This window comes from Nerophis lumbriciformis, linkage group LG20 (assembly GCF_033978685.3).
Source record: "Nerophis lumbriciformis linkage group LG20, RoL_Nlum_v2.1, whole genome shotgun sequence".
NCBI classification, from domain to species: Eukaryota; Metazoa; Chordata; class Actinopteri; order Syngnathiformes; family Syngnathidae; genus Nerophis; species Nerophis lumbriciformis.
In genome coordinates this window covers 30,837,501-30,849,539 of record NC_084567.2, presented here as the reverse complement: position 1 = coordinate 30,849,539, position 12,039 = coordinate 30,837,501, and the positions used below count along the sequence as shown (strand labels likewise).

General features: G+C 40.2%; 1 protein-coding gene across 1 annotated transcript in view; it reads right to left on the bottom strand.

Annotated features, from left to right (window-relative positions):
• LOC133619637 (ephrin-A5b-like) overlaps nt 1-12,039 on the bottom strand; it is a 158,952-nt gene that overhangs the window by 17,946 nt on the left and 128,967 nt on the right. The window contains exon 2 of the mRNA XM_061980794.2: nt 3,420-3,712. Within this exon, the coding sequence (XP_061836778.2) occupies nt 3,420-3,712 (293 nt within the window). The remainder of the gene's footprint in view (nt 1-3,419; nt 3,713-12,039) is intronic.

The window sequence follows — 12,039 nt, the reverse complement described above, 5'->3', positions numbered from 1 at the left end:
CCACGCTGTTGTAACACATGGTTTGACATTGTCTTGCTGAAATAAGCAGGGGCGTCCATGATAACGTCGCTTGGATGGCAACATATGTTTCTCCAAAATCTGTATGTACCGTTCAGCATTAATGGTGCCTTCACAGATGTGTAAGTTACCCATGCCTTGGGCACTAATACACCCCCATACCATCACAGATGCTGGCTTTTCAATTTTGCGCCTATACAAATCCGGATGGTTCTTTTCCTCTTTTTTCGACGTCCACAGTCTCCAAAAACAATTTGAAATGTGGACTCGTCAGACCACAGAACACTTTTCCACTTTGCATCAGTCCATTTGAGATGAGCTCGGGCCCAGCGAAGGCGGTGGCGTTTCTGGGTGTTGTTGATAAACGGTTTTCGCCTTACATAGGAGAGTTTTAACTTGCACTTACAGATGTAGTGACCAACTGTCGTTACTGACAGTGGGTTTCTGAAGTGTTCCTGAGCCCATGTGGTGATATCCTTTACACAATGATGTTGTTTTTTGATACAGTTCCGCCTGAGGGATCTAAGGTCCGTAATATCATCGCTTACGTGCAGTGATTTCTCCAGATTCTCTGAACCTTTTGATGACCGTAGATGGTGAAATCCCTAAATTCCTTGCAAATAAGTTGTTGAGAAATGTTGTTCTTGAACTGTTCTTAAACAATTTGTTGACAAACTGGTGACCCTCGCCCCATCCTTGTTTGTGAATGACTGAGCATTTCATGGAAGCTGCTTTTATACCCAATCATGGCACCCACCTGTTCCCAATTAGCCTGTTCACCTGTGGGATGTTCCAAATAAGTGTTTGATGAGCATTTCTCAACTTTCTCAGTCTTGTTTGCCACTTGTGCCAGCTTTTTTGAAACATGTTGCAGGCATCAAATTCCAAAAATGAGCTAATATTTACAAAAAATAAAGTTTTCCAGTCCGAACGTTAAGTATCTTGTCTTTGCAGTCTATTCAATTGAATATAGGTTGAAAAGGATTTGCAAATCATTGCATTCTGTTTTTATTTACATTTACACAACGTGTCAACTTCACTGGTTTTGGGTTTTGTACTTAAAAAAACTAAAGTCAAATTATTATCCGCATGGAGGTCCAGCTTCAAACAGACCAATGTTGTAATCATCATTGAAGTTCATTAGCATTACAGACTGTGAAAAAGCAAACTTTAAGGGGTTTGTGAGATTAGTAAACCATGAAATATTCTATTCCTGATCCAGATTCCCTTTGAAGGGACTGTTGCCAATGAAATAAATATGTCACCACTTCATCACCGTCTTTGACCTGAAAGTGTGATGGATACTTCAGATCTCCAACAGGGAGCGACAATATCTAGGTTGTTCTTTCTTTCCTGCCCTCACAGGGCAGTGACATCACCGGTGAAAACATTACTTTCCAGCTGCTTGTTTTCTTCAGTCTTCTCACGGGGAGGAAAAAGAAAACTGAGCTCAGCCGGTCAGCAACAGAACAACCTTCTCTACCGAGTGAAAGTATTTTGTCCTTCACTCCCAGGAACCGGAACTAAATATTTACATTGGGAAGATGTTTGTACAGGCTTGTTGATGGTTATTCTATAGTGGGAGCTCTCAGTCGACAGCTTTTCCGTTTAATGAATGGCCAACATTTAACAAATACAAGGAAAGCTCAGCATATTTCATGTTCTACAATTTTAGGAGGAAACACTGTGAGAATGTATACAGAAAAGTCCAAAAAGTCCATCTTTTTGGTCACTTATCTACAAAACCCAAAACCAGTGAAGTTGGCATGTTGTGTAAATCGTAAATAAAAACAGAATACAATGATTTGCAAATTATTTTCAACTTATATTCAATTGAATAGACTGCAAAGACAAGATACTTAACGTTCAAACTGGAAAACGTTGTTATTTTTTGCAAATATTAGCTCATTTGGAATGGAATGCCTGCAACATGTTTCAAAAAAGCTGGCACGAGTGGCAAAAGAGACTGAGAAAGTTGAGGAATGCTCATCAAACACTTATTTGGAACATCCCACAGGTGAACAGGCTAATTGGGAACAGGTGGGTGCCATGATTGGGTATAAATTCCATGAAATGCTCAGTCATTCACAAACAAGGATGGCTCGAGGGTCACCATTTTGTGAACAAATGCATGAGCAAATCGTAGAACAGTTTAAGAACAACATTTCTCAACGAGCTATTGCAAGGAATTTAGGGATTCCACCATCTACGGTCCGTAATATCAGCAAAAAGTTCAGAGAATCTGAAGAAATCACTGCACGTAAGCGATGATATTATGGACTTTCGATCCCTCGGGCAGTACTGCATTAAAAAGCGACATCAGTGTGTAAAGGATATCACCATATGGGCTCAGGAACACTTCAGAAAACCACTGTCAGTAACTACAGTTGGTCGTTACATCTGTAAATGCAAGTTAAAACTCTACTATACAAAGCGAAAGCCATTTATCAACAACACCCAGAAACGCCGCCGGCTTCGCTGGGCCCGAGCTCATCTTAGATGGACTGATGCAAAGTGGAAAAGTGTTCTGAAGAGTCCACATTTCAAATTGTTTTTGGAAACTGTGAATGTCGTGTCCTCCAGAACAAAGAGGAAAAGAACCATCTGGACTGTTAGAGGCGCAAAGTTGAAAAGCCAGCATCTGTGATGGTATGGGTGTATTAGTGCCCAAGGCATGGGTAACTTACATATGTGAAGGCACCATTAATGCTGAAAGGTACATACAGGTTTTGGAGCAACATATGTTGCCATCCAAGCAACGTTATAATGGACGCCCCTGCTTATTTCAGCAAGACAATGCCAAGCCATGTGTAACAACAGCGTGGCTTAATAGTAAAAAAGTGCGGGTACTATACGCATTATGAAGCCTAAAATACCACAACGGAAACCCCTGGACTGTTGAACAACTTAAGCTGTACATCAAGCAAGAATGGGAAAGAATTCCACCTGAAAAACTTAAAAAATTGGTCTCCTCAGTTCCCAGACGTTTTGCTGAGTGTTGTTAAAAGGAAAGGCCATGTAACACGGTGGTAAAAATGGCCCTGTGCCAACTTTTTTGCAATATGTTGCAGCCATTAAATTCTGATGCAAAAAAAAAAAAAAAAGTTGTCTTTGCAGTCTATTCAATTGAATATAAGTTGAAAAAGTTGAAAAAGATTTGCAAATCATTATATACTTTTTTTTTTACGAATTAAACAACGTGCCAATTTCACTGGTTTTGGGGTTTGTAAGTATATATACAGATACGGTAGTTTAAAAGTCATCCATGAAGAAATGCATGATAAACAGTATTGTCCAAAAATAAAACCTAAAACCACCATTGTTACAAACTATAAAATATGGTATTACGAGAATTCCTTTCAATGACTCAAATCCATACGTCCAATAATTGTTATACTCACAGATGTAGTAGTACTCTCTGCCAGGACGAAACTCAAAGCCCAATGAGAATGGTGTAAAGAGCTGGAACTTTTCCGAAAACTTGAGCGGTCCGTTCGAGGACAAGGGCCTGTTGCACTCCCAGCGTTTGAAGCCCTTGGCGGTGTGGTCACAGGAGCTGTAGCCATCGTAGTTCACCATGTACAGGACGTAGCGCTCTGCCCGCTCATCCGACACCGGGCTGATGTAATGCGGACAGTACACGTCAAGGTAATCGTTTATGCAGACGTCAATGTGGTAATCCCCTCGGTAAAACCTATGGAAAGAAATGAGTAAATATTAGCATACTTATAAGGGATGGTACACAAAAATAAAGCATTACAACACCAAATATCAACAACACCCAGTTCAGGGACCTCATGCATTAAGAATTGAGTGGATTTCCTACAAAAAAATGGTGTACACATTAATCCAAGTAAATGTCTTTTTTTGGCACACTGTCCGTTAACATTTTCAGCAAACGAAAAAGGGTTGAGTTGGATAAAGTGTGCAATGCTGTCAGTGCTGAGAAGTCAGAGAACCACACACAGGAACAGTTAAGAAACGTGGTAGTACATCAAGAAGAAGTATCAGGAAGAAGGTGAAAAAGATGTACAGCATGGCCAAAAGAGCCATGGGGACCAGAGATAAAGTAGTGCTCACCCCGTATGAAAAGATAACTGCTGCAATGATACGTAAAACTTTGGAATAGATGGGAGAACATGTGGTTGACTCTGATTGCTCCCAAGATAAATATATTTGTTGTAACTTACAACAATGTGTTGAGTTTAACAATTCAACAATTAAGAGTTTCATGTGTAATGATGTACTATTTGTAGGGATGTCCGATAATGGCTTTTTGACGATATCCGATATTCCGATATTGTCCAACTCTTTAATTACCGATACCGATATCAACCGATACCGATATCAACCGATATATACAGTCGTGGAATTAACACATTATTATGCCTAATTTGGACAACCAGGTATGGTGAAGATAAGGTACTTTAAAAAAAAATTAATACAATAATATAAATAAATTTAAAAAAAATTATTTAATAAAAAAAGAAAGTAAAACAATATAAAAACAGTTACATAGAAACTAGTAATTAATGAAAACGAGTAAAATTAACTGTGAAGGCCTACTGAAACCCACTACTACCGACCACGCAGTCTGATAGTTTATATATCAATGATGAAATCTTAACATTGCAACACATGCCAATACGGCCAGATTAGTTTACTAAAGTGCAATTTTAAATTTCGCGCGACATATCCTGCTGAAAACGTCTCGGTATGATGACGCCAGCGCGTGACGTTGCGGATTGTAGAGGACATTTTGGGACAGCATGGTGGCCAGCTATTAAGTCTCTGTTTTCATCGCAAAATTCCACAGTATTCTGGACATCTGTGTTGGTGAATCTTTTGCAATTTGTTCAATGAACAATGGAGACAGCAAAGAAGAAAGCTGTAGGTGGGAAGCGGTGTATTGCGGCCGACTTTAGCAACACAAATACGGCCGGTGTTTCATTGTTTACATTCCCGAAAGATGACAGTCAATCTTTACCATTGGCCTGCGGAGAACTGGGACAACAGAGACTCTTACCAGGAGGACTTTGAGTTGGATGGGCAGACACGGTACCGTGAGTACGCTTCCAAACAGTTGATCGCTTGCCCGTACGTGCGTGCCGCTATGTGCATGTCACGTACGTAACTTTGGGGACTTGGGGAAATATATGTGCTGTATGAACTTTGGGGAGGTGAACGGTACTTTGGGCTGTGGGATTGAGTGTGTTGTGCAGGTGTTTTGAGTTGTATTGGCAAGTTATATGGACGGGAGGGGGGAGGTGTTTGTTATGCGAGATTAATTTGTGGCATATTAAATATAAGCCTGGTTGTGTTGTGGCTAATAGAGTATATATATGTCTTGTGTTTATTTACTGTTTTAGTCATTCGCAGCTGAATATCAGGTCCCACCCGCCTCTCACAGCATCTTCCCTATCTGAATCGCTCCCACTGCCCACTAGTCCTTCACTCTCACTTTCCTCATCCAATAATCTTTCATCCTTGCTTAAATTAAGGGGGAAATTGTCGCTTTCTCGGTCCGAATCGCTCTCGCTGCTGGTGGCCATGATTGTAAACAATGTGCGGATGTGAGGATCTCCACAACCTGTGACGTCACGCGCATATCGTCTGCTACTTCTGGTACAGGCAAGGCTTTCTTATCAGCAACCAAAAGTTGCGAACTTTATTGTCGATGTTCTCTACTAAATCCTTTCAGCAAAAATATGGCAATATCGCAAAATGATCAAGTATGACACATAGAATGGACCTGCTATCCCTGTTTAAATAAGAAAATCGCATTTCAGTAGGCCTTTAAAGGTCAGTACTATTAGTGGACCAGCAGCACGCACAATCATGTGTGCTTACGGACTGTATCCCTTGCAGACTGTATTGATATATATTGATATATAATGTAGGAACCAGAATATTAATAACAGAAAGAAACAACCCTTTTGTGTGAATGAGTGTGAATGAGTGTAAATGGGGGAGGGAGGTTTTTTGGGTTGATGCACTAATTGTAAGTGTATCTTGTGTTTTTTATGTTGACTTAATAACAATTAAAAAAAAAAAAAAAACATTAAAAAACGATACCGATAAAAAAAAAAAACGATACCGATAATTTCCGATATTACATTTTGGCACATTTATCGGCCGATAATATCAGCAGGCCGATATTATCGGACATCTCTAACTATTTGGTTTGCAATCTTTTAATTTTAAACATTCCAGCATATTAAAAAAGGATACAACTGGCTTTGACTCTTGTTTGATTACTCAATTTATTATTACAACCCTGGAGCACTATTTGCGGTAGCAGCCAAGGCCGGGACAATTCCTCCAAGACCGCCCACAAAACTGCACACCCTGAACCTACTGTCAGAAAGCGGCTTGAAGGTGATCTGTAAAACATAATCTATGCAACATTTTGACCAAAGAACCACCATTACATGTTATGTAATGGTGGAAGCAGGTCAAAAATTTGTTTTTTTTGGTGTGTTTTTTGTTTGTTTTCATTATATTTGGATGTATTTGTTGGTTTGTATGATATCCATTAAGTAAGACTACGTATTATGTTGAAGGGGGCAGGAAAATATAAGATTTTTCTTCATCCTGCTCCTTCTCAGGCATTGGTGTGTAAATGTATAATTGTATAATTGAGGTATAATTGTCTATCGATCGAAGATGCACATCACTGGCGTCACTTCCTCTCCGAACTCAGTTTGTAAACGATCATTGAGTCCATACAGAGCTAAGAGCCGGAGATTCAAGAAATACACGGCGCACTTACCCAGGTAAAAAATTATCCAACGAGGCTGGGGGGGTTAGTTGAAGTGTGGGGGCGTGTATATATTTTCAAGAAATTCTTATATATATAAATATATATATATATATATATATACAGTATATAAATCCGTTCGGCCACCATGTTCAATGGAGAAGTCTGATCTACAAAATTTGCAGGCAGCATACCCCTTCCCCTTCGAGCTGTCCTGGATGAACTGAAATTATTTTTTCCAATCCTTTTGGAACTTGCAAGCGTACTTCTTCTTCTTACTCGTCATCGCCATGTGTCTTCTTCGTTCTTCTGCTTCGTCTCTGTTATGTTTTTGGACATTACTACTTGCCGTCGTATTGAAGCAATGCATGATGGGAATCCGGATGTTGTGTGTCAGTGTATTAACGTGCCGGCTGGAATAAACACACGCTGAGAAATAGCTCCGTGCCTGCCTACTTTATGGGTTATAGATAAACCTATGGATAACGGAGACATATATAATAGTCTCCTTTTCAGGGGAGAGAGGACGCCAAAGGCAGTGCCTTTAAGGCACGCCCCCAATATTGTCGTCCGGGTGGGTATTGGGAGAAATTCGGGAGAATGGTTGCCCCGGGAGATTTTCGGGAGGGGCACTGAAATTCGGGAGTCTCCCGGGAAAATCGGGAGGGTTGGCAAGTATGCGTACCCGTGTAAAAATTTGTCCGAGGAGGGGAACCTTAAAGGGGAACATTATCACCAGACCTATGTAAGCGTCAATATATACCTTGATGTTGCAGAAAAAAGACCATATATTTTTTTAACCGATTTACGAACTCTAAATGGGTGAAATTTGGCGAATTAAACGCCTTTCTATTATTCGCTCTTGGAGACGTCAAATCGGGAAGCAATCCGCCATTTTCTCAAACCCATTACAAACACCGAGTCAAATCAGCTCTGTTATTTTCCGTATTTTCAACTGTTTTCCGTACCTTGGAGACATCATGCCTCGTTGGTGTGTTGTCGGAGGGTGTAACAACACGAACAGGGAAGGATTCAAGTTGCACCAGTGGCCCAAAGATGCGAAAGTGGCAAGAAATTGGACGTTTGTTCCGCATACTTTACCGACGAAAGCTATGCTACGACAGAGATGGTAAGAATGTGTGGATATCCTGCGACACTCAAAGCAGATGCATTTCCAACTGGACAGATCAGTTTTCAGGAAAAGAGAGCGGATGAGGGTATGTCTACAGAATATATTAATTGATGAAAACTGGGCTGTCTGCACTCTCAAAGTGCATGTTGTTGCCAAATGTATTTCATATGCTATAAACCTAGTTCATAGTTGTTAGTTTCCTTTAATGCCAAACAAACACATACCAATCGTTGGTTAGAAGGCGATCGCCGAATTCGTCCTCGCTTTCTCCCGTGTCGCTGGCTGTCGTGTCGTTTTCGTCGTTTTCACTTGCATACGGTTCAAACCGATATGGCTCAATAGCTTCAGTTTCTTCTTCAATTTCAATTTCGCTACCTGCCTCCACACTACAACCATCCGTTTCAATACATGCGTAATCTGTACAACCATCCGTTTCAATACATGTATAATCTGTTGAATCGCTTAAGGCGCTGAAATCCGAGTCTGAATCCGAGCTAATGTCGCTATACCTTGCTGTTCTAACCGCCATGTTTGTTTGTATTGGCATCACTGTGTGACGTCACAGGAAAATGGACGGGTGTATATAACGATGGTTAAAATCAGGCACTTTGAAGCTTTTTTTAGGGATATTGCGTGATGAGTAAAATTTTGAAAAAAACTTCGAAAAATAAAATAAGCCACTGGGAACTGATTTTTAATGGTTTTAACCTTTCTGAAATTGTGATAATGTTCCCCTTTAAACGCTGGTTTAGTGTGGCTGAAACGGGGCTTAGGCTAAATAATTATTCGTTTAAGGGGTTATCCGACTTAGTGTAGACATAGCCTGAGTCTAAAACGCTTTGGCCAATATTTATTTGATGTGGAAAAGACCAAGCTCAGCAAGGATACGACACTCATTCCAGAGGAAAATGCTTGTCAACATATATTCCCAGAGGTGTACGGTTGCATATGTGAGGCTTTCAGCGTCTGTGATTGAAGCCATAACGTGTCACTGTAGCTGCTAATGAGCCTTGGATCTGTATCACCAGGGATGCCTTGGATGCTTCACTTCTGTTCATTGACACAAACGCCGTGACAGCGGTGGGGGCACAGCGTAGGGACTGTGTTCAAGCCTGCAGCAGGATGAGCCGGCAAGGTTGCCAAACAGCACAACGGGTTTATTTAGCTTGGCAGGACATGAATTGACAGTGTTCAGGCCAGTAATGAGATAACGAGCCAGATCACCGCTTCCTGTTGACAGGATGGCGTGCAGTCAGCTGATCTTTAACTAGGTGAAAACGGAAAGGAAATTGTTTGATGCACAGCTGACATGTTAAGGCTGAGGGAGACGTGAGTAGCATACGAGAAGGTGTTGAGGGTATCGGGCTGTGCTACAGATTGTCAATGAGCTGCGGGATTATTGTCTGCCTTCATTTTTTATGCAAAGGGCCACAGATGAGCGGATGTGTGTCTTGTGGCAACATCAGCTACGCTCTAATCTCTCTCTCTAATTATAGTCTAGTCAAATGTGAAACCAAAGATCTTGTTTTCCCCACTCCCTCCAGGGTTCTGGCTCCAGGGAGGCACACAATGTCCTCCAATCGTCTCAGCAGCTCGCTGATATTATGACTAGCAGGGGTCAAGCAGCCTCACGATATCACGACCTTGGTCCGAAGCAGAGGATGGTCTCATTTTGTCAAGACGTGTCTTGAACGAAACCTCTTGTCAGCCTCAACCTTGCCGGTGTCAGAAACTGTCCATCAAACCTGACCCACATCCAACTACTCCCAATTTTTCAGGGCTTAGAGGACAACTAACACGTTTTTGAAAGTGACAATGATGCTGTTTTGGAGTACAGACTCTATTTACTCCTGATTTGAACAGGCTTTACAAATTACCGTATTTTTCGGACTATAAGTCGCAGTTTTTTTCATAGTTTGGCCGGGGGTGCGACTTATACTCAGGAGCGACTTATGTGTGAAATTATTAACACATTACCGTAAAATATCAAATAATATTATTTTTGTTGTGGCCAGTGCCCTGTACTTTGCAGTGGTTTGTTGGGGGAGCAGCACTAGCAAAAAGGGACTTAAACCGGATTGACAAACTAATCCGGAAAGCCGGCCAAACTATTTGTTTTATATTGTCTATATTATATAAACATATTATATTATCATATTATATTATATTATATCAGTATATATTATATACTGTATATATAATATGTATGTTTTTAGGGCTGTAACGGTACGTGTATTTGTATTGAACCGTTTCGGTAGGGGGGTTTCGGTTCGGTTCGGGGGTGTACCGAACGAGTTTCCACAAGGACATATTAAGTAGCGTAACGCACGTTGTGTAAACAATGCACACTGAGGCACAACAAACGGCATCTTAGCAGCGACCGGGCTACGATAGACTGACCATACGTCCGGTGAAAAGACTGACCATACGTCCTCTTTTCACCGGACATGTCCTCTTTTGCAGAGCTGTCAGGGCGGAGTTTCTTAAATGCCTCAAATAATAATAATAATAATACCTGGGATTTAAATAGCGCTTTTCTAAGTACCCAAAGTTGCTTTACATGTAGAACCCATCATTCATTCACACCTGCTGGTGGTAAGCTACTTTCATAGCCACAGTTACCCTGGGGTAGACTGACGGTATTTTGAGTTAAAGTTGCGTGTATTTTCAATGTACGTTCAGGGTTAAAAAGGGGTTAAAAACAAAACAAATTATGTGTGCAGCAGCATTCGTGAGGGAGGGGCAGAGACATAGAGAGCGAGAGAGTTATGATAAACGCGCATGCGTCACCAGGCTCTGCTTTTTATCGATAGATTTATCAGATTTATTTTCTTTATTATTTATAGGAGGGGGGTCAAAAGTGTGCCCCGCGCCGTGGGCCTTTAAAACATTAGCTGTGGGCCGCTAGCTGTAGGCCATTTGCGGCCCACAGCTAATGTTTTAAAGGCCCACGGCACATTCTAAAAATACTATTAAAATAAACAAAAACATAACAAAAGTGAAATAAAGTATAAAGGTTAAATGTAATTTAGAAAATGTTGCAAAAAAAGAAAAAAGAAAAAAGAAAAGAAAATGTTGCAATGTTGACTAATAAAAAAAGCAGTTTTTTTTTTCTTTCAAACTGTCATTGCTCAAAACATCATATTAAATCAAAATCAAAGTTATTATGAATTATCAACATATCCAAGGTTCCGATAACTTCACATCAAATATTCCACTAAGAAAAATATTTTTGGTGGAAGATTTTGCAAATTTGGTAAATAAATAACCCAAAAATTTATATTTTGTTGTTTTCTTACTGTACCGAAAATGAACCGAACTGTGACCTCTAAACCGAGGTACGTACCGAACGGAAATTTTTGTGTACCGTTACACCCCTATATGTTATATTTTATATTGCTACTATGGTACATTTTTAGTCTACTTTATACATGCATTATCCTTTCCATCCTTACCCTGTCCATCTTTTGTAACAGAGCTACAATTTCCACACATTTGTCTCATTTGTCTAAGTCTAAGTCTAATGCACATTCAACGTATTCGTGTTTTTAAAAGCCTTTGTTGTTTGTTCATTCACCTTTCAACTGAGGGAATGTCAACAATCAACACTAATTATACTTTAGCACTTTAGCATATCATAATAACAAAGCACCTATAATCTTAAAACCATTTGTCAGAGGGGATTAACGATAATGACTGGTTGAATGACCCTCGGCTAGTAAGAGTTTATCAATGAATCTGAAACTGGAGCTCTTAGAAAAGCACACATCTACGGATCATCCCTCTTTTCAGTCAGCTCCTCTCCTTGTTTGCTTTCTTAATCCTCTCCTGTTGTGTTGGCCGGCCACCTCTAAGGTATGGAAGTGTTTGTTTTCTGTGCATTTGGGAAGGGAGATATGGAAAGAAGTGATAAAAAAGGAAAAAAAACACAAAAGAGTGAGAAAAAAATATATAAGTAAAAATAAAGTTATGGAGAAAGTCAACTTTAAAGTGAATCGGAGGAAAAGTGGTATTTATTTACTTTTTTCAAGTAAAATACAGATTTGATCAGGAGATAAGAGACAAAGAGAAAAGGAAAGGTACTATAACTCTCCTTGTTTTTCCTCATGTCAGAGTTCACTAGCCTCTT